General features: G+C 41.5%; 2 protein-coding genes across 4 annotated transcripts in view; one reads left to right on the top strand and one right to left on the bottom strand.

Annotated features, from left to right (window-relative positions):
* Window positions 1–621: 621 nt before the first annotated feature.
* LOC115333879 (ras-like protein family member 11A-like) lies at window positions 622–11,999 on the bottom strand. Its single transcript, XM_029997434.2, has 4 exons — window positions 11,260–11,999; window positions 9,772–9,828; window positions 7,274–7,356; window positions 622–3,339 (listed from the first exon to the last, which is right to left on the bottom strand). The coding sequence occupies exons 1-4, from the start codon at window positions 11,402–11,404 to the stop codon at window positions 2,872–2,874; spliced, it is 753 nt and encodes a 250-aa protein (XP_029853294.1). The 5' UTR covers window positions 11,405–11,999; the 3' UTR covers window positions 622–2,871.
* A 5,563-nt stretch (window positions 12,000–17,562) lies between these two features.
* LOC115333678 (ubiquitin carboxyl-terminal hydrolase 12-like) overlaps window positions 17,563–22,641 on the top strand; it is a 32,846-nt gene continuing 27,767 nt past the window's right edge. The window contains exon 1 of one of the 3 annotated variants that reach the window (XM_029996967.2): window positions 17,563–17,729. In XM_029996967.2, coding sequence (XP_029852827.1) covers window positions 17,682–17,729 — 48 coding nt within the window. In that variant the 5' untranslated portion in view covers window positions 17,563–17,681. The remainder of the gene's footprint in view (window positions 17,730–22,641) is intronic. The other 2 variants (XM_041118966.1, XM_029996968.2) reach the window with 2 other exon arrangements.

Raw genomic sequence — 22,641 nt, 5'->3', positions numbered from 1 at the left:
TTAAACCTTCAGTAGAATACATGTTTTTCCCTGGCAGCCTGAAGATTCTAATTCAGGATCAGGTTCTACATGACTAATCTTTGATATTTTACATGATTATTTTTAGGCACTTAATTCTATAGCGTTCTTTTCTCCCTGCTTTTCATACTACCATTGTTATTCCTCAGCCTTGCTTAGCTTCAGTGGCATAGTGGTGTGTTCCGGTGCTTAAGTACTGCACTTCTAATAAAAACGCTGAGCTCCATTGTCTTCTGTAGATGGTATGTCCTGGCTTAAAACCAGTATCAAAGCTATTACAGGATTTGTATTGCTGGTCAATGAACAAAGGAAATACTATACTCAAGTTTCTGTAGCAGAATAAATGTTTGCCACATGTTAGTATTTAGGAGAAGACTTAAATGTTTCAATATATTTTGGCTTTAGCTAAAACGTAGTTTTTTTTCCCCACCGGTGCTGCAGGAATGTGGGAATACTTACTTATGTAGGTGTACAAATGTAGGAATACTTGTGTATACTTCCAAAGCAGGGTGTATTATAAAAGGGAAAAAAAATATTTTTAGTCTAGTATGAATAAGGAACATTTAAAGATGTGAGACATAAAGGAGTCATTTTATACACTACTCAGGAAAGACCTTGCATGTTTTTATTAATCACTATTGAAAATGAAACATTGACAGGTTTGAAATTTGTTGAACTTTATTCCCAAATAAGAAAGGATTAGAGCTGAAAGAGTAAGTTACAAACAAATTTAATAAGCTAGAGCACCTAATTCTCTTAGGCTCTTATGAAAACAAATGTTGTCAGCAAATTGCCTTCAGCAAATTTAGCCCTTGTTATACAGTGCTGGGATGGTAAAATATTTAATTACTATTCAAAATTGATGATCATTTTTCCAGTGTAAACAATTGTCAGTTTGTGTCTCTCGCAGACTGTTTGCTCTATTTCATGTTACTGAATCTTTAGATTTGATATTTGAGCTATGCTATTAGTAATTTAAAATATTGAAATTCTGTGCTAATAAACACCATACCAAAGTGCCCGCCATGAATAATGACACTGCTCCAACATCAAATTGTTAATTAACCATAAGCTTAAGTAGAAATCCTCTGATATTGTTTGAGTCCCTGTTTGGATGATCTAACTTTCCTTTTCCCCTCCTACTACCACTTGAATCTGATTTTTAAAAAAGGTGCACTTCTTTTGTGTGAATAAAAGAATTTTAAATTAATCAGAACCCAAGACATTCTTAGATGACCAGCTGTGGAAAACAATAAATAAAACAGAAAGTGAACTGTAGATAGAGTGAATCCAGGTAATAAGGAAAATCATGACTAGGGTTGTCTAATATAGGGACACGAAAAATATAAAATACATTTTCAAGCCCTGAGCTATATAAATATTCATCAGACTCAATTTACATTTTTGCTGCTCATAATGAGTAAAAGGTTGATTAACTCAGTATTGCCAGCTGAAACTGCAGCTGGGAGTAGTTTTCTACATCCATCAAACTAGGGTTTTCCCTTCTGTGTTCCTGAGTGTAAATCATTGAGCTTTACTTCATTTCATGGTCCTGTGAATTGCTCATATGGTCTGTTTAAAGAAAAGATTGTTGCATCATGAGTTTTACATGGTCCAACCCAGTTTCTTTCCACTCTCATTGAGAATAGAATGATGGATGCTTCATGTTGTTGTTATTGCTACCATAAAACAGGCCAGCTCACAGGATACAGCTTCAAATCCCTTTGTACATGCTGAGACAGAATGCAGTAAGATGCTGCCAGTGAAATATGTATTGATAGACTGGTGATTTGGATGCATTGTGAGGTATTGACTAAAGTCTGGTCTTAAGGCAAATAACAAAACGATGAATTCCCAAAGCCAGAAATTTCAGGCATTGTAAAACCTTTTCTTCTTCAAAAAAAAAGATCTAATGAATTAAATACACTTTATGTGAAGGCCTTGTTTCTTTAAAACAATATCTTGAACTTGAAATCTAACTAGTTTGGAAAAAAAAAGTTAAATAGTTTTAGGTCACCTCCTTGCTCTTGATCAATACAGTCCATTTTTTTTGCAGATTTTAAACCATGCTGCTCTATTGTTCTTCTCTCATTGCCATGTAGAAAACCTACAGAAAAATTAGACGTATGCCATTGAGAAACTGAGTACAAAATGCTGCTGCAAGTATGTATTTTGCCCATATAATCACTTTCAGAAACAGTCAATATGCATTTAAAGAAAAATAATCTGAAAAAATAGTGATTTTTTAAAAAAATCTCCCTTTAAAGAGACACTGTAAGGCTAAAGCTTGCATATGGATAAATCTCTCTCCAAGTTGCTAAGAACACTTTCTAAACTGCAATTTAAAAGCTTTTAATTACTACTTTTCACTACTTATGCTCTTCCTTTACTTTTTGCCTTTATTTTCCAGTCTTGTGACTAAGCAAATCTGGTAAATTTTGCTTGCTCATTATAGCTCACGTCACTCTTCTTATGTCTTGTTGTAGCTTATTGCCTATGTTTGGGAATACAACCATCCCCAAGAGAAGTCACTTCTCTTAAAAGTAGGATTTAATTATTTTTATTAATAAAATCCTCAATTTCAGCCTAAACTATTTGACTCTGTCCCTTTCAAAAAGGAAATAATTTGGGACAATCTATTTTTTAAATCACAGTTTCTAAATTCTTGCCCCAAAGAGCAAATTCTGTAAGTTCCTTTGCTGAATGAGCATGGGATTTTTAAGGAAGATGTAAAGACCAAACAAAAGAGCCTCTCACACAACCCGATTGCTGAATTTCAGCAATGCCCCTTATTACCAGCTTATTTTCTTGCCTTTTTTTCAGGGCTGTGGAAGACGATTTCTGTCGGCTACATCAAAGTGTAGTGGCAGATTTCCCTTTGGAAGTCAGAGCCTGTTTCAAACGTCTCTTTAAGTCTTGCATATTTGGTGACTTGGGTCGGACAAGATGGAGGCCTCTTCGTTTCTCTCCATTGCAGCTCCCAATCATCCTGCTGACCTCCTGGCAAAGCTGTTGGAAGGCTTCGTGCACTCCCTCACAGTTCTCCCGGGCTGAGACTTCATAGTAAGTACCTCCCAGTTCACTGGCCAGCTGGAGTCCTTCTTTGGAGGACACCTGCCTGGCTCGCAGGAGGTCTCCTTTGTTTGCCATCAGAAGCAGGGGAATGTTAGCATTCGGGTGAATCTTGCGGATGTGCTGGTGTAGGGGACGTATGACTCGATAGCTCTCATAGTCTGTGATGGAGTAAACAAAAACGAAGCCATCTGCCCAGTAGATTGAACGGTTTATCTGCTCTTGGCAGCATATGCTGTCAGTGTCATCCTGCCATCAAAACCAAGAGGTGTGAGATTAGCAAACTGAGAACAGGGAGCAGACAGAGCAAACAGTTATACAGCACTGTTAGCTCCTCGGAGCTTTGTTTTAATGTGTGACTGTTCCATGTACAGGCAGAAACCTCTCTGACTGCCGGGGAATGTACCAGGGACAGGAGAAATTTCCACTGTGTCAGTAACATATTACAGGTAAGCAATAATGTGGACTGGAGAGGGGTCAAGGCAAATTGGTTGAAAATAAGAGAACAGCCAAAATACTGATATTGAAAAGTTTGTTCTGTATTCTATTGTACTAAAACAGTGTGACAGAAACCCATGCTTTTATTGTGGATAAAATTGTGATGGGCACGGTAAGAGCATTATAAAATTCAGCAGGCTAGTCACGCTACTGCAAGTGAACAGTTGTCCCCCAAGGTGTTTTTTTAGGGGCTTTTTCCAATTCTGTATTCAATGTCTCCATGGGCAGGGGTTCTCACTAACTCTGTTTGGTGAAGCCTGACAGGTTTTTCTCCATGTAGGTCTCCAGACAGTCAAAAGCAAAGTTACTTCAAAAAAGCAATTTGTTACAAATAACCAATTACTAGAACTGAAAATGAAATGAAATCTCATTGCTCATTTGTAGAGCACCAATGGGCTTACATTATTGTTTTGATGTTCACACGTTTGTTCAGTTCATCCCCACTCCTACTCAGCCAGCCATAACAATCACCAGCATTGGGAATATAAAACTGAATACAATACTGTGGGGCTTGAAAAGAGATCAGCTCACTTTTCAAGATGAAGCTATTTTCAGCTAATCCTCTACTCTGTTATCTGTGCTGGCGTGTAACCCAACCAGATAGGAAGATCACTGCTGCAGTTATTGCCAGTGTGCTTGGTTTGTAAGAACTGACATTCCTGTCAATATTACAGGCTTTCTGGAACTTTGTAATTTCTTTCATATCCAACAAGGCACTAAGCACATTCAGTATTCAGCCCTTGATGAAGTTGGTAGGAATTAGAGGCTTTTGTGTATTTTAGGGGGAGTTCAACATCATGAATACAGAGCCCCAACTTTTATTATTATTGCTAAATTCTATTAAAGAAATCTTCATCAACTTCAGTAATACTGTTAGAACATATGTTCCATTATCTATAGAATACATATTTGCCATTCACATTGACTTTAACAGAATTTGCGTGTGCTCAGCAATCTCCCAAAACAGATTACTTTTATTTAGACACCTAAATATGAATTATAAAGCCTAACTTCAGGAAGCAGAGGTGGAAAAGAATAGGTAAAACTGATCAGTTGTTTTATGGTAGATCAGACAGTAAAAAAAGGAGTACCAACAAGGCTCTTCTGTGAGAAGAAGGAAGCAGAATTTCTGAAGGCTCAGAGTATAAATTGGGTTTATAACTTTCAACAGGAGTTCTGCTAACTAACTGCCCTTTGTAAATATTTCAATATTGCTAATAGAGACACTGGCTCATCATACCTAGTAGCTCTTTGCCCTTGCCAGCTCCCAGTAATGCTAAATCCTGTTAGCAGTGAAATTGTTTAACAGATGCTCTTATCACGCCTGCCTCTCCCCAAAACCCTCAAACCCCAAAACCCAACAGAGTTGCACATGGAACGAAGAGGGATCCTCACTAACAGCCTTGTTTAAAAGGTTAATGAGTGTGAACTCAAGCCAGAACAGGGCAGACTGTGGGAAGAAGGGCAATTTGCACTGTTGGTGTCTGGGTTGTAGCCAATCTGTAGATAATTAGCCACCCTCCATGTCCTGCTAGCCTCTTTTCACCAGCAAACTCCTTTCATAGGGAAAAAGAACTAATTGCTCTGGCAAGCGTTTGAAAATGTTTTTGGAGAAAGTGTACATTCAGAGAGCCCTAATGAGCAGAAATTCTCAGTTACTCCAGCTAGGCCCACCCAGTAGTGAGATGGATGGATAATCCCCAACGGAATGTTTTATTCAGGAAAATCAAAGGCTAATGGGCTACTTTTTAAATGGAAATCTCTGCTCCAGGATGAATTTTGAAACACACAGTCATTTGCCATGTATAGACCAAGCAGCAATGAATCACCTAACAAAACCAGTTATCTGTTTGCTTCTGTTTCTCTCTTAAACATTAAAATTTCCGGTGTGGCTAGAATCCTGAGTGATTCCACATGACTTCCTCCTGAAACACTGTAGTCGGCCTGCAGAGTGCAAGAAACTCTCTTCCTTAAGGATTTTAACAGGAAATCCAACCTATTCTCTCAGTCTTAACAAGTCCTGTTCAGAAACAGTCCCTTCAAATTATTTCATATACATCATTTGAGGCAAACAGATACAGGCTAAGATAAGCATGTCTATGGGAACTGTTGAAACAGTGCAGACCTTTGACTGGGACAAAGAAAATGAAACTCCTTCCTAACTGAATTAAAATCGTTTCTGACTAAGAAACTTCAGCTGCTGGCATTACTAAATTTTGTGGGGCTCTGACTAGTCACAGAACTATAGGTCACAGTTTTAATTAAAACAGAGAAACCAGAAAATAAACATATATCTGGTGTGAAAGAGGGAATTAAATTCTTTCACTCCCTCCTTTCTCCATGGGATAGAACAGAGAGGGGATTCCCTTTGTTAAGTGTTTATCAGGCAGTCCCAATTGTGCCTAATCACCACCCACTGCTTCTCTTTGCAGGTCCTCTCTAAGCAAGCTGGCATAGGGCCTTTGTACTGTTAAGTCCCACTTGAATATTTGGAGGACTTCCATAGCAGCTTTTGTTTGCTTTTTAGTGTCCAGAGTAAACGAGGGGTCCTCTCCTCTGCTCTGTGCACCCCCAGCAGCAGCAGAGAGTGTGGAACCCTGTCAAAGCTTTCCGCTTAAATCTACTTCCAGTCAACAGAGAAAATGGAAATAGAAACTGAGGCTGTGGGAGCTTTGCTTATCCTGTACTGTAAACTCAGGATAGAACAGTTTTACAGCACAGAAATGGGTCTGTGCAGACAAAACAAGCTATATAAAGCTGTCCAGGGCTAGCCTGAAAGAGGATGAGACAAGGTGGTGTTCCCATCCAGACATATATTTGGCCAAGTCTGAGCTTAGTCTGAGGTTAAGGCCAAACCTAGAATTTTAGGTTTGATGGTGACAACTGGATACCTAATTTTATCATGAAATCTCAGCTATTCTATAGGAATTATTACTCTAATGAGATTTCTACCATTCATGTAAAAACAAATTTCATTACATTTCCTGCTGCTTTGACACTATTTTCATCCTCTTGTTCTGCATGTGAAGCAGATCTTCAAAAAAAGACATGTTAATCTTAGATCCTGCTTGAAAAAATATTTCTAGAAACAGGTTCCTAGTCAAATATTAAATCTAGAATATCTAAAACACTGATAGAAAGAGGGTGTAGATAAATGCTAACACCTTAAAAATAAGGAATGAATAAAAAAAAAGAAGTCAGGAAACCACTGAAAAGCACCCCAGTTGGAAATAACAACTGCTGTGAGGCCTGTTCCCACCTTTCTAGAGAAGAGAGATTCTGGGTGTGTATAAAGGTCTAAGCTGAGCCAGCTGGGCCTTTAGGCAGGTGAGTTTTCTGCCATGCAGGGACAGAAATCATTTGACAGGAAATAAAACAATCAAGGAGTTGGCAGGAGCAAGCCAGATTACAATTTTACTGCTATTTAGGCTTGGGGTACTAAGTACACAGTAATGTGTTTGAAATAGATTTGTTTTAATTTTGACTTACTCTTAAAGGAGCCTGATTTAACCTCTTCAAGGGCTCGTTTTGTTGGGGCTTTAAGGTACCCCCATTGGTCTTCATTTGGGTTTGAGCCCAGGTATTTTTCTGCTGATAAGTGGAGTTACTTACAGATGGAAGTGCTGGCAACAAACGAGACAATAACTGTGTTGTAAAGTACCAATGCACTGAGCAGATGTTTTACCTCCAATGAAACAAAGGGAGTATCCTGCACCTGTAGAGAGATCTGTTCCCCATCTATGGTGAACTTTCTTGAATACAAAGCACCTGGTGGAAAAGTAAAATCATTAGAGTCAGTGACTGTAACAAAGAAGAAAGAGTACATAAAAGCAAAATGGAACTGTTGAAATCCAGATTTTTGAGGCTCATGATATGTAGCTGCTTACAGAAAAGTGAATGGCACCAGGGTGGTTGTGTGGCTGTTTACTTAAGTAAAGTGGTCTTGTATTTGTTGTATTTGCTATGTGGTCAGATGTTTTGAATGTATACCTAGGATGGTATCTGGGAAAGGTGGTGCTTTGTACTGAATCAAATAGTCAAAGTGGGCACATAAATCCCATTCAGGTTTTCAATCCATATTGTTAACTTTTTAAAATGTGGACTGCATATATTTTTAATCTCAAACCAAGATATCCATGTGTTGTCTGTAAAAGGACTGAGCTGTTTCCTATTGCATTTTTCTGAAAGTTTTTTAAAAAGGAAAGTATTCTAGTTTTGGACACACAATAAGTGACTGTATACAAATCATTCAGGTGCTCTTTGGGATTTGTGTGACCTTAGCAGTCAGAGTTTGGTTGAAATCCCCAAAGACTGGACACTTTGAATCTGACTTCTGGTTAATCTGAATGACACGTATTCAGGGCCAAGTGCTAGTTCAAACTATCTAGGACTGATCCAGCTCTAATAAAACAATCACTGTTCTGGGCTTGAACTTTATTTTGTTACTGGAGTGCAGGTTAAGTGACGATGAAAACTTAAGTTTTGATCTTATGAACTATCCATGGTTGTGATAAGGACAGCTTCAGAGATTGACGCCATCAAAATTTTTCTTTAGAACTTAATACAAGTCACATGGATATGTGAAGAAATGCTATATCCGCAGTTGTTGTGTACAGCCTTTCCGTCCTGTCCAAATACAATTGTCACTGCTGCATCTAAAACAGCGTACTTCATCTCAAACACAGAGAGATCCCATCTATTGGAGAGTAAGGAATTCAGATTAACAGGGAGGTCAGTTAGTGACAATAATGCCATCACTTCTGAAAATCATCTTTGGTTCAAGGAAACAAGTGTGTTTATTCCAGTGGAAGAGTCTGAGCTCATAGAAACATTTCCAATATAAGGAAATTTAGTATGGCAGAGTTTGCTGCATCCAAATCCAACATTATCATATTATGTTTTAATACTGACTCTGTGAGGTGATCTAGCCCTTCTGTGATTTTTTTTTTTTTTGAAAAGAGATCAGGTTTAAAGCTGAAAAGATGGTCCTATTTTATGGGAAGATACCGCACCCCAGAACCAAGACCAGACAACATATTATTCCTACTCTGTAATGCATTGCAGAAAAAAGAGCAGGTACTTCCAGACACTGACTGTGCTCTGCCTTATACCCAACTGAAGGAGAAGCATGGTTGAATGATCACAAATACACTGCCACCTGTTTCTTATTTCTGGCATATTTATTTCCTCTACAGCATGGCTGTTGGGCTGCTAGCTTAACGAGAAAAGCATGTGGTTCTCAGCAATGTCTCTGGCAGCAATCCATTGCAAAGCTCAGAAGTCTAACTTGATGTACAGTCTCCTATAGAAAAGATGAAGAAAAAGAAAGAGAAATAGTGCAGCCAACCATCAAGGTTACTTAGGGTCAGTGAGAGGGAGCTGTAAGGAGGAGCTTTCAGATTGTATTTCATCAGACAGGCAGAGATCAAAGGTGTCTTGTACTGCCATCTCCTTTCCTAACTCATCATTCTAAACTCAGCATGCATCTCCAAAGTGAAGAAATCACTGCTTTGAATCCTGTCCTCCTTCACCCCAAAACTGTGAGATGGCCTACATGTGGGATGTGCTAGTAGGTATGAGCATGGTGTACGTAGATCCTTTCTACAGCACTGGCCAATACAGTTGGCAGTTTCTTGGAACAGAGGCTGTGAATTAAACAGTTCACATGAACACATCCTCTGAGGTGTTAGGATTAAACAAGAAATGCAGCAGAAGCGGTTTGCATGGTCACTTTGCTGATCTTATGGAAAGAAGACTTCAATTTGGAAGTCTTCCTTGTCATAAAAGCTACTGAAAAAAGGGAGTACACAGAAAAAATTCTGAACTGCCTTTTACGCACTTTGGAATTCCTCTGGCTTCCCTGGGGTTGCAGAGAGAACAGCATTGGGTTTCCGTGGTTTAGTCGATATGCAAGTTGTTCATGAGTCTGCATTTTAGTAAAGGTATGTCCCCAAGCAAACCTTTTACTCTCATCCTTTTCTATCAAGTTGGAAAAAAAATAGCTAAAAGGATCATAAATAACAAGACTTTGATTTATTGCTTTCATAGCTTGAGGCTATTAACTGAAAATATGCACCTTATGGACATCTAACTGCTTGGCTTTCCTGTAATATGCACCAGTCACAAAATACAGCAGATTTCTTTTCAAGCTATCTGCAGTACTGCAGTAGAAAGCAGACTCACCAGTGTTGGCTTCATAGTCTCCAATAAATCTCTTTGTGAGAAAGCGCACAACCAAGGCTGTAAAGCAATGAAAAAAATATAGGTCTTTAATGTGAACCAAAATCAATCTTTGCAGAACACGTGTAATATCTTACTGGAAGAGTTAGTATAATATGAAACCAAGCTAATCTTTGAATTGCTCACATATTATTCTGCAAATGCTTCTCTCAACACTCATAGAAAAAGATCTGGGGCCAGGCTGTGATACCTAATGCAGAGTTTTTCATAACTTGTATTGGAAATTATTCCTTAGATTCAGTGTGGCTATTCAGTGTAGGATATGGAGGCTTGTTTGTTGTGATTGCAGCTGTAACAATCTGACCTTTGGTTTGAAATAATTTAGAAAAAGAGTAACAAGCCAGTAACTGAAACTAATCCCAATACCACATTTAAGACCTCAGTGTCATAGAAGAAGTGAGGCTGATGGATTTAATGGTTCTTCCCAGCCTTAAAAATCCTCAGTCATCCTCATGAAACCCATTAGTGATACCTAATCACATCCAGCAAACAAACTGCATGTGCTCTGCACAGGAGTCGTGCTGCAGCACCCTGGGCCTTCTTATTCACCTTAACCTGGGGTGCTTTCTTACACTGTTGGATTAGAACATCTTCCTTTTTCTTGATCACTTTATAACACTTAAAATCCCATTGTGGCAACAGTAACTTATATTCCTGCAGTGTGTTCATCTCAGCAGATTCCTAATCATTTGTAAAACCACTTAGTTAATAGCTAAATAAAAGGGTTTATTCTGCAAAGAAGTCTATCATAGATTTCATTTAAAATAATAATTTTTCTCACAGTGGGTACTGGGTCACCTCTTTAGTACCCTTAAATGAAATTGACTGTGCAGCTATCTTCAACAAACTACTTAAAAGTAATATGAAAATGTGGCTGCTTCAAATCCAAAACAATCAAACATTTTACTGAGTCCTGTGGAACCTCAGATGTAGTAAAACAGATCTGGCCTTAATAATTTCTGAAATCATGAACGGTATATTCAAAAGCAATAATGCTCACTTTACCCTCTTTTCTTCTCCTCTCCTTTGGAGAATAATACAGGAAGACACATCTTGTACGCTGTTATTTTTCTGCAGAGCATAAAATATTTACAACAGGAGAATAAAAACCACTAGTCCCATTTTTGGGGTGTGGAAATTTAGACACAGTTAAATAATTTGCACAAGACCAGGTAGAATAATTTGTGAGTACAGAGCTCCCAGCACAGTGCCCTCTCCTCTTAACTGCCACCTCACGTTGGCTGCTCACACAGACCTACAGCAAATCTGCCTCACAAATCATTCAGTGCATTTTCAAAAAAAAAAAAGGTAACTTAAAACATTCAAGCTGCAACAGTTAAGAGTTTTCACAGCCCTGGGTCTATCTGAGCTGCAAATGAGCTCGTAAGTACAGCAGCAAGAAAAAGCATGGAACTACACCTGTGGACTTACCTGTCTTGCCAACGCTACTGCCACCCAGTACCACGAGCTTGATGATTTTGTTGGGCACGCAGTCTAATACAGGATACTCTGGTATGGGGAGCAAGAGAAAGTTAGTAGAATACTGTGACATAGTATCCTGAGAGATGAGACGCATGCCAGAAATGAGAGCTGTTCAACTCCAGTAGGAGTTGGGGGAGAAAAGAAGGAAAACAGCTTCTCGGCGTCTCTTCTTGGCTGTATATCCTTGGATAGAGAAGCCTTCTCATTTCATTTAAGTAGCTTTCCTGAGGAATGTTAGAGCGACTGGCCTCCTCTTCCTGATGCCTTTGCTCAGACAGCAACTTTGGAAAGCAAAAGGGAACTTTTTGATCAGCCCCCGTGAAAACTGACTCCTCCATTCCCCAGCCAATCACAAGTGAAACCATGACATTCCTCCAGCCGGGCACTGAGCGTGTGCCTCCATCAACCACGCTCCCTCGCTCGTTTGCTCGCAGCTTTATCTTTCCCCGCTGCCTGTTTTATGTGCTGTCCCTTGGCTCTTTGCTAAAACGAGATTCTTCTGTTTTACAGTCATCACGGTAGCGTTTTCAGCGAGATACAGTCACCCTCATGCTCTGCTCTAATTCCACTTTGAATAATCCCGTTCTGCCTGTCTAACTTCTTTGCATTTTCAATTGGCTCCAACTCCATGCTCTGTTGTTCTCTCTGTCCTATTGTGTCCTGCAGTTGGGCCCCTTCAGAGTGCAGAAGCTGATGGGACACTCCTCTTCAGTAAAACAAACACATTTTTCTCCCCCCCCCAGATTTCAGGCAGCTGTGGGTTATTCCAAAATACTAGCTCACATCTGTGTCCTCCAGGATACATTTGATCAGCTGGTTTATACATGTTGTTAGTCCTAATGGCCTGCTGGAATGTGGGTTAGCATTGGGTTGGGACACTGCAGTTTCTCCAAACATGGAAAAGTGAATTTAGGGCTGGCGACAGACTTGGGAAGGCTGAGGAAGGACTTGGTATCCTTCAGTGGGGCAAGCCAGACAGAGGGAATGAAGAAAGAATGACTTCTACAGGAAAACTCAGTGTAGTTTTAAGACAGCTGGCGGCTGCAAGGTCTGTTGGGATGACAGCATGTAACCGTACACTAGCTACAATCAACTCTCAGTTATCAAGGATAATGGGGAAGGAAGAAAAAGGGAAGAGTGGTGGGGAGGGAATGACCTAGATAAAGCAAAACTGCAAATAATATAAAACAGATGTAAATTAAGCTACAGAAAATATAGTCAGAGCATTCATCTTTGAAAAACTTCTCAAAAGAGGTCTGCAAGGGGCAGGAGCAGCTTTAGGCAGCAGTGGCAAGAGGCAAGCCTGGTGCAGGCAGCATACTTCTGAGACGTGTACTCTGTCACGCAGTGTGGGAGACATGGATATTAACAGAAAGTGGCACCGCAAGCTAATCCACCCACAGATCATGGAGACCTGAGGATGCAGATTTTTCCTGTCTTCTGTACGCTCCTAGCAGGCAGAAGGTAGGCACGGCTCATTACGTAGAGGCTGCAGCCACCAAAAGACTTTTTCTGCCCAGCTGCTTTTACCCCACTGCTTTCAATCACAGCGTACATGAGTTCTCCCCAGCAGGTTTCAGAGGGCAGGGGTACGGTTGCGAGCTAGCACCAGAGGATGGGAAATCAGGTCAGGTCTCTAGATTACTGCCCCTTCCCAAAGCACTGGGGGCCAGGTTGTCAAATGATCTCAATTTCCACGCCAGCATCACAGAGGATGCGCTGAGTATGAACTGGCTTTAGAAAAATCCAGCTTTGGTGCACAGCAGTCCGGTGAAATAAGTGCAAGATTCAGAAGATTTATGGATGTGTCACTTTTCTAAGGCTCCATTTCGCCTCTAAAAACTACTTCTGAAGCAGTATTTGTGCAGAGTTGCTGTGTCAGCACCAAGTGTTATTGCTTTGACCATTATGACAGTCAGCTGATGAAGAGGTGGAACAAAATGTCTGGAGGGCTACCCAGCTCATGGTACTGGGAGAGAGCTGCCAGATCATGTGTCTTTTGGGACATGGCTCCTATGTGAATGGTTTTCAAATCTTCCTGTGTAAATTTGCTTCCAGATTTTTGCAAACACCCAAACAGTGAAAAATCTTTTCCAGGAAATTTCATTACCAGGGTGCTTTAATCTCACCCAAGTTTTGTAAGAACAGGCAAAATGAGAGGAGGAGTAGTAAAATGCTCAAAATCTTGTGGTCAATTAACAGGGCACTTTGAAATGTGTTACTGAGCTGGACACGTTATAAATTTTGGGATTAGCTAGCATAAGTATGCAACTGTCTGCCTCTCTAAGTGTAGGATGTTGGAACCTTTGTTACCATTTGCTATTAAAAGCATATGTTAGTGAGTAATATAAAAGTATTCATCACAATAGCCCTCCTGTAAAAACAAACAGTAATATGTCTATCAGCTTCTAGGTGGCCAGAAGAGTTTCAGCCCAGGGAAAAAAGCCAGATAAGTTAAGCAAGATCAAGGAGAATATTCTATATGAGCAAAGATATTCCTAGAAGAATACAGATCTGCTGGCTTGCTCCAAAAGAGAGGCAACACAATCAACAGAAACAAAAGTTGAAGTCCTTTTGGGTAACCAAATGTTGTGCCAGTGCTGAGGAACTCCAGAAGGATTTCACAAAAGTGAGCGAGTGCACATAAAGTCAACAGGTGAGCTTTAGTCTAGATAAATGTAAGGCAATACGTCTAGAGAAAAAGAATATAAACTGTGCTTAAATGATGCTGAACTTGGACATGGCACTCATAAATTAGGAAAGAGATCTTAGAGTCATCACTGGCAGTTCACGCTCATCAGCTCAGTGTGCAACAGCAGAAAAAAAAGCCAACAAAATGTTGGGTATCCTTGGGAGGGGAATGGAGAAGGAAACAAAGGGTAGCATTTTGCTGCTTACATAAACCCTCCGAGCATCCCCATCACCAGTGCGGCATGCAGTTCTGTGTATCTCAAAAACACAGTGGGGTCTGCGAAGGCACAGGGCGGTGCACCAAAAACGATCATGGGCATGGAGCAGCTGCTGTATGAGGAAAGACTGGAAAAGCTGTTTACCATGTGCTTGTACGGATGCTGGTGCTGACACAAGAGAGGAGATGCGTGGGGGCAGGAATGAAAGACCAATGGTAGAGGAAATGTTGAACTGCTTCTTTTGGCAGCTGTGATGGCTTCTGGTTGCTTAAAACAAACGTGAAAGCCGTTTTAGACTGCATCTTGGAAGCAGACCAATCGATTGCTAGTTCCTTTGCTAATATGGTTCAATCTAAATTTCTTATGCACTAGCCCAGGCTTCTTGTGCTTCTAACCAAAGCTTATTTCCACTGTGTGCAGAAATCTCTGTCCAGAGAGAATGGGGTTTAGTAATAATAAAAAAGCAGCATACTCTCTGAAAGTTTAAAATCTATTCTTAAGCTCCAGCCCCCCCCCCCCCCCCATCATAACTTTTAGGCTCTAATCCTGAAAGAATTTGAGTAAGATATAGAATCAAAGCCAGAGGTTTTCAAATCTGATCCTTATCTGATTTTCTAGATTGTCAGAATAGTCTTTTCGCTGAGTGAAACCATGCAGAAGGATTCACACTATTTGAGATTGTATAACCCTTGGCATGTAGAATAAGAATTGTTTTTAAAAGAGATTTTCATTGTTTGTGCACAATGGACTTATATTTAGCTAAGAAAACCATGTCTTAAATTTAAATTCTCTTGGAAAAACAATAGCTTAAATTAGAGGGAGAATGTTTGCAAAACTCAGAGCAACTTTGGAAACATTTGGATGATTCTGGAGATTTCACTAACCACTCCTTGGGTTGCTCCATGCAAAGATATGTGCCTTTGCATGCTGCACAGAGATTATGTTATTTCCACACCAAATTTTTTACAGATTTATTTATTGGTCTATGTTGGTTTTGGCTACAGTTTTAATAAGATTTTCTATTTTTATTGTTGTTGGCACTCCTACACATCTTTAGAGATGAAGCATTCTAAAAATAAAAATATTTGCTATTACCATAGTGCTTTGCATATGAGGATGTCGAATTGCTTTTAAAACTGGATATAATTATTCCTCATGCATTTTACAAAAGGAGTAACAGATGAGCAGAGCCAGAGCAATCTTGCTAAGACCCCAGCATGTTGGCGAAATGGCAATTGTTGTCACTCTTTCCCCTTCTGCCTAGCACTGGCAAAAATGATCTTTCTTCTAAAAGTCTATTTGTAACGGTTACATTTGCCTTCAGTCTCTCTCAGATGTTTTTGTACGGTATATTGACGTTATGGCGACACGGCTGGAGAAGTACGGCTCATTTCTGAGCAGAAATGCTAAATGTGGTGCTGGGGAAATGCCGGTTGCTTTGGCAGATGCTGTGATAAAACTCATAGCTGGCGGCTCGTGTACACGTCCCCTGCTCCTGAATGTATTCCAAACAACAACAGATTGATCTTTGCAGCTTTGTCTGACTGTCTTTGTTCTTTGTTGCAAACTTGGGGCCCAAAGGCCAGTTCTCACACTGCACTAAACAAAAGTAGTGTTTTAACCACCTTTTTGCTCCCAGTAACTAAATACCCTCATAGTTGGGAAAGGCAAATAAAAAGCATCTTTGCAGGACATAAGAAAGGAACAGAATTGAATGTGATGTGCATGAGGAGCCAGCCTTTCTCTGTGTGCTTGGAATTTCACCTTGCACGGACCCTGATCATGGGTAAAATGCGTTAAAAATGCGGCCGTGTGCTTCAGCAGTCGCCTCAGAAGACGGTGAGGATCCTGGGGACAAGGCTGCCATTTTAGCACCGTAATTGTACCCAGCACAAAGTTGTTCTGATCCTGAGGCCAAAGGGGAAGGAACTGTCCTCAGATGCTGTTGCGACAGCCGTGATAAATCATACTTGATTCTATTTTGGGATGTAAGGGAGGCGATCTTTTAAATATATAGTTCAATTTGGTTAAAGACTGTACAGATTCCACTATTTCTGTATTTCCTGTCCCTAATTTTGTTGCATAGCCGTTCATGGAAACCCTGTAAGGAGCACGTGTCCTTTTTCACTTCTGGCATATTTTGTAAGGATTTTTTTTTTTTTTTAGGTTGCCAAATACTCTCCCTTGGGACCCTGTAGTAGATGACGTGGGAAGTACAATGTGTATAAGAGAACATCGCTGCAGGCGAGCTACTCAAATAGAATGGAAACATCTTGGCCTCATAAAAAAGTTTGTGCTTTGGAAACTGAACCGTCCTCCCTTCCCCGCAGATATTCCCACAAGGTCAGGGCTGGAGTAAGGGGCGGTGTGTGGAAACAGTCCTATTACCGCTGATGGTGTGCTTCACACACAGCATGAACAGAGGGCTTCCAGCCACCTTATTCAGCACTTTTCAACAGCGCTCGATTTATAGTTAATATGAAATATCAGCCAGGCTCCTTCCAGGTTTGACACAATTCTCTAGATCTTAATCAGCCAGGTGACAAACGTTTCTACCCATCCCTGGCTTCCCGAGGGATGTTTTCCTCTGGTATGTATTTGCTTTTGGTGCGCACTGTGTGAAGTGCTACATGGTGACTCGGCAACATTTTTCACTCCTTTTCCTCCCGGGTTTACAATAGACACTGTTGTCATTCGTAGCGCTGTGCTCTGAAAGAGCCCTTTTTGTGATTTTGCTGGAACGGGAACGCGCGGTGCAGAACAGCAAAGGATTACGTGGTGCAAAACCACTGTCCGACTCCGTCATCGCACCAGGCATCGTCGTAAAAACCCGTTTGGTTTGCGGGCGCTCACGAGGACTGAAAAGAGTCTCAGGAGAGGCAGAGTTTCAGCGCGCGCCTTTGAGGCGTTTCGGTGCTCCGGGGTGGCTGTGGTTTCCCTTGCTGGGGGGTTTGGCGACGTCCCCCAGCTCCCCAGCTCCATCCCTGTGGGGATGGCGCCTTCCACCAGTTTGACCGGTGACACGTGCAGCGTCCATCCCACCGGGGCCTCCATCCACCTCCCTGGGCCGAGGGAACTGAAGCACGTCTGGCTCCCCTCACCGTTTCGGCAGCGGGGGAAGCCGCAGCCCAGCCCTGCGGTCACCCTGAGGGAGGCGACACGCCGCTCTCCCGGCCCCTGGAGCGAGAGGGCCTCGCAGGCTCCGACCACCCGGGGTCGAAGAGAGATGAGCGGGGAAGGAGGAAGGCCGCGGAGAGGGGGACTGAAAGACGACGGAACCCCTCGGGGCGCGTCGCGTCGCGCAAGCCGGCGCCGTTTGGGCGCAGCACCGCCGGCGCCCGGCCCCGTTTGGCTGTTGCGCCACCTGCGGCTCCGGCTGCCGCTGTCAGTTGGGCGGCTGCGTCCCAACATGGCGCCGGCGGCAGCGGGGGCGGCCGCGGGGCGCGGGGCCGCGTCGGGCGGATGGAAATACTGATGACGGTCCGGAGACTCGCCTCCATCTGTACCATGGTGAGAGCCGCGACCGGCCGAACGCCGCTTATACCGGGGCCCGGAGGGCGGCGGGGGCTCACCGGCGAGGTGTCCCGTTGCCGGCCCCGGCGGCGGGAGCGGCCACCCCGGCCCCGCGCCGAGGGGCTGAGGAGGGCCCCGCCGCGGCCGGGCGCAATGAGAATTTGTCAAAGTAATTAAAAAACAAAACAAAAAACGGGGTTTATGGGAGGTACCGCCGCCTGGCCGGGTGTGTGGGGGGGTGTCTGTGGGAGGTGGCGGGGGACCCCGCTGCCCGCACACCCCCCCCCCCCCAAACCCGGCCAGGCCGCAGCCGGGAGCGGGGCGGCCCCGCCGGGGACGGCGGCGGCGCTGGGAGCCGGGTGAGGGGCCGGGAGGGGTGGTGGGCCGCTGCGGGAGGGGTTGTGCCAGGGAAGGGGCGAGAGACGGGGTAATAGCTGGAGCCAGGCTGAGCGGGGAGAGCCAGCCTGGCTGCTCAGCGCCGCTGTTTTGAGGGTTTTGGGGTAATGGGGCCCTAATTCCGGGTGGGGAAAGGTGGCCGGGGGAGCTCGGAGCCCTTCGCAGAAAGGAGAACTCGCTCACTTCTAGTGGGTGTGTCAGCTGCCGGCCTGTTTGCAGAAATATGTGTAGGGCAGGTGCATGCCTTCCTTCAGAGAGAGAGGAATTATTGAACATTAGTTCTTTTTCTGGCTCGGATCACAGTCATTTGTTGTGATAACTAGGCTCAATTTAAAGGTTGTTATACTAGTTTATAAAAGCTCTGTAATCATTTCACATGAATGCACATAACAGGGTATCATCCATATTGCCAGTGAAAATCTAGCAAGAGGGAGACTGATAATTGCATGATTATGCAGAATTTTTAATGAAGTTACATTGCTGCGTAAATAGAGGCCAGCAAGTGGTTTGTCTAGCACTAAAACACAGCTGACTCATAATAAAATATTGCATCTTGTTAATGATATGCTATCTAAACATTTCACAGATTTATACTGTAAGGAGTTTAATCAGTGTAAACTATGGCAGGGGTTTGAATTGCCAAAATCCAAGTTGGAATCAGGCTGAGGGTATTCCATTTTAGTATTTTGTTTTTCATAGTCCCACATCGTAATTGCTTCAAGTAGTCAAACTTCAGTTTTAGATCTCATTTGAAACAGTAGCAAACTAGAGAGTAGGCTGCAGTGTCAAAAGGGGCTCTTGCATACTGACTTGCTGAGACTGATTTCACATGTGTGTAAAGCATGCAGGGTTTTTCTGTTTCTTTTCCATGTAGGTACTAACTACCGGTTTTGATTAACTTGAGATCTAATTGAACTGAATTACAGTGGTGCTGTACAAAGCTGAGTGTCTGGAGTTTCATAGTAATGTTCTTAACAAGAGACATTAATTTTATTTTATTTTTAATTTGTGGCAAGGGATACCTGATCTTAAAGTTTGAAGTTCTGGGAAGTCTTCTGCAATACGTAATACTTCATTAATCTCACTAGATTTTTTTTTTTCAGCGTAATTTTTATTTTTAATTGCCTATCACAAGCACAGGTGAAATTAAGGTCATGAGAGATGGCTGAATCATGACTTCGTTGTGGAGTTCTGCACCCCAGAGGCAAGTGATTGACTCAATCCCATATAGTATTTTGGATGCATTCCTGAGATCAGCTGACTGAGCCTCAGATTAAGAGGGCAAATGTAAGGCAATGCATTTTCCTAGGAGTATGTAGCCAAACCTGAGTACAGCAATTCCAGTGTTTGTGATTTGTTTTTAGAGACTTTGGCTATATGTACTCAAGATTGCATTCATTTTTGCTCCTGCACTTGCTTTGATTTTGGTTGAGGTGGTAGAAGAAAGCTAAGCAGATACTTGTAGCCTACTAATGTCCCTTCTGAAGTACTGTGTTTTTTTTCAAGAGGAGCCTTTTTACAATATTGCAGCTTTGGGGAAGCAGGTTCTCCTTACAGTTTTTGTTTAAAGTGGAGAACTTACTGTTTCATTTCTCTGCAGTAAATGTTGAGCAGTGCTGCTAGCACTAAATAATTGTATGAAGCTTGCTTCCAAATTTCCTATATAGCTGTTTAAGGAAATGCTATAGATTTTTTCAGCATCAGTGTTTTAGGTGCATATATAGCTTGGTTAAACTTACTGTCAATCTCACTATTTTTTTCTTCAGCTAGCCCAGGAAAATTAAGATCTGGGTGCTATATTTTAAAATTGAATCAGGTTATTTGCATCTACTTCAATTAATGTCTAGTAAGTAAAAATACTGTTTGCTTTGTCATAATGCAAATATGAAAAACCTAAGCCTTCTTTATAAAAACTTTTAATTACATTAACAAAGTCCCTTTGAGAAACTACCTTCTTCAGGATTATGCTAATATGTAGTGATTGTACAGTACTTTGCATCTTTTTAGTAAAATATGCAGTTTTTACCAGCACTTCTAGTCATCATCTGTGCCTCAGGCTGGAAAGCTGAAACATGGGTTTATGACATTCTCAGACCCCTCAGTCAGTCAGCATCACAGGGACTGCTGTTTCTGACTTTCCATCCCAGACACTCCACTCTTGCAATATCTCTTTAAAAATTAATTTCAATGCCTGATCTCATTAGTAGACAGTAATATAGTTATAACTTTAACCATATCCCCCTCCCTAAAATAACCTGAGGTTTTTGTAGTGTGGATCAGCTCTCCTGTGCCTCATGATCATTGCATTTCCTTTATGTGAGCACCGTCCCTTTTTCAGCGATTGCATAACATTCATGTGGCAACTACAGCATTGCGAAGGTTGGAAACTCATAGGAAAATACTTGTTCATTTGAATATGATTCATTGCTTGGTAAGGCTGCTGACACCATATGGCAAGACACGTCCATAGCCAAGAGCTACTAACTAGAGCTCTGGTTCTCTGCTGTGTCCCTTTGACTAAATTTTGTTTCCTAGCCCTTATCTTTACCAGGGACTCTAGGTGGTTTTGTTTTCTTTTTGCAAGCAACTGCAAAATTAACTGGGAGAGTGAAATAGAAAGCACTACTGAGGCATTTTGTTACCCTTCATGAAAAATGCCTAGCTCCTGTTTAAAAAATATATAAAAGTGATATCTTTGTAGTTCTGGGGCATACGCATGGTCATGGACAGATGCAAATCCTCTTTTGGCTGAGGAGAGTGAGCAATTAGGGCTGAATTTCCATGGTCTGACTGCATCATCTAATCCAGAATATACCTGATGCACTCCAGGGGCCTGAAACAGTCAGTTGTAGAACTGAGTTTTTAAGTCAGGAGTTTGTTGCATTGACAATAACTTCTTTTTTTTGGTTGGAGAAGCAAAACAGAACACTAGAGTGGAGCAAGGTGTGAAGCATAGATCTGACCTGTTCCTTTCTGAAAGCTAATTTTGTGAAGTCTGTAGTAAACTTAGCAGAAATATTGGTGTTTCTTGGTAGGCTAGTTAGGGACGGTTCCCCTAGATTCATGTCTAATTGTTTGCTAAACCAGTAAGACGTGCCTGAAGAACTCAAATCCAGTATACAAATTGGTGGTAGTCTTATTCTACTCATCTGAATCAGTACAGTGTGGATATAATTATTAACTTCAGTGCTAGGGAAGAGATGACTGAATCATTTGTAAGTAATACATTTCCATTTGCCACCTGAATAATTTACACCATTCAGTTCAAGCAGGGCTTTCATGTCACTGATGTATAATGTTTGCCTTACTGCTGTTTCACCTATATTTGTAGAATTTTGTTTTAGCTTTGTTGGAGAAATAGCATTTATAGCTGGGAAGGTATCACTGAGGAATTGGAAAGAAGGGAGGATAAAAGTAGAGCTAGCTAAGCAGACTTCTGTTTCCAGCAGCGCTCTGCTTCTTGATTGACTTCTTAAGCTGAAGGAAACAAATATTCATCTTTGCACTTAAAACCCAGCCTGAGAATAACCTGCTTTGTTTTAGGGGAAAAAATGTGTGTAACCCTTTGCAAACCAGTTAGTAGGTCACTTTGTGCAAGGTTTCTCCGCGTGCTGTTTGTACTCCAATACTGTGTGTGTGATGGGTGGTTATTGATGCATTCTCCAGATTTTGGACATGTAGCAGTTTGGAGGTGTAAGCCTATGCAAAGCAGCCAGCCGGCCTGCAGTTAACAACCAGCTCAGGTGGATAGTACACAGGTTTCCTTTGAATTATTTTTAAGATTTTACAGGGGTCCTGATCTACCACGTGGATGAGTTTTTCTGATGTTCTCGTGTCTGTTTTGATCCCAGACTGTCTATAAACTTTAAGATTTCATGACTTCACTGTCCCTGGGAAAATGAGAGATCCTAGCTGTGTTGTGCCATGGAGTACTGAGGAAACTATGGGTAGTATATGGTTCATTAGTTGAAATTAGATATTAATTATACTAGAGGACCTCTACTACAGACTGTTACAATTTACAAATGAGGCATGAATACCTGGGAAAAGATCTTAAAATAACAAGGTGTAGGTAGTTCAAGAGGTGCTCTGTATTATTGAATCTTTCTTGGTTGTTCTTTAATCAGGATTTAGAGCAAATGCTTTTAATACCTTGAATTAATCTGTGTTTATATCCACATCACTTAGTATCTTGTTCCTATTAAAAAATAAATGGCTTTCAGTATTTGCTCTTACAGGTGTCAATTTGGGAGATTCCTAGAGTTGTTGCCAAAATAAAGGGCTGCACTGTAGATCATTACGTTTTGTTTCTTATGTCATATTTTATATCTTCAGCTCCTTTCCTAGTAAATACTTAAAGGGGACTGATAAGAAAGATGGGGACAAACTTTTTAGTAGGGCCTGTTGTGAAAGGACAAAGGGTAATGGTTTTAAACTAAAAGAGGATAGATTCAGACTCGATAGAAGGAAGAAATTTTTTATGATGGGGGTGGTGGAACACTGGCACAGGTTG

Source organism: Aquila chrysaetos, chromosome 21 (assembly GCF_900496995.4).
Source record: "Aquila chrysaetos chrysaetos chromosome 21, bAquChr1.4, whole genome shotgun sequence".
Classification (NCBI taxonomy): Eukaryota; Metazoa; Chordata; class Aves; order Accipitriformes; family Accipitridae; genus Aquila; species Aquila chrysaetos.
This window is presented reverse-complemented; position numbering and strand designations above follow the sequence as displayed.

Coding starts and splice junctions, on each gene's coding strand:
- LOC115333879 (XM_029997434.2), bottom strand. CDS start 11,404: ATGCGTCTCATCTCTCAGGATACTATGTCACAGTATTCTACTAACTTT. Junction 7,357..9,771: donor AGACTATGAAGCCAACACTG/GTGAGTCTGCTT, acceptor CTTTTCCACCAG/GTGCTTTGTATTCAAGAAAG. Junction 3,340..7,273: donor CTCCCTTTGTTTCATTGGAG/GTAAAACATCTG, acceptor TTTTGATGGCAG/GATGACACTGACAGCATATG.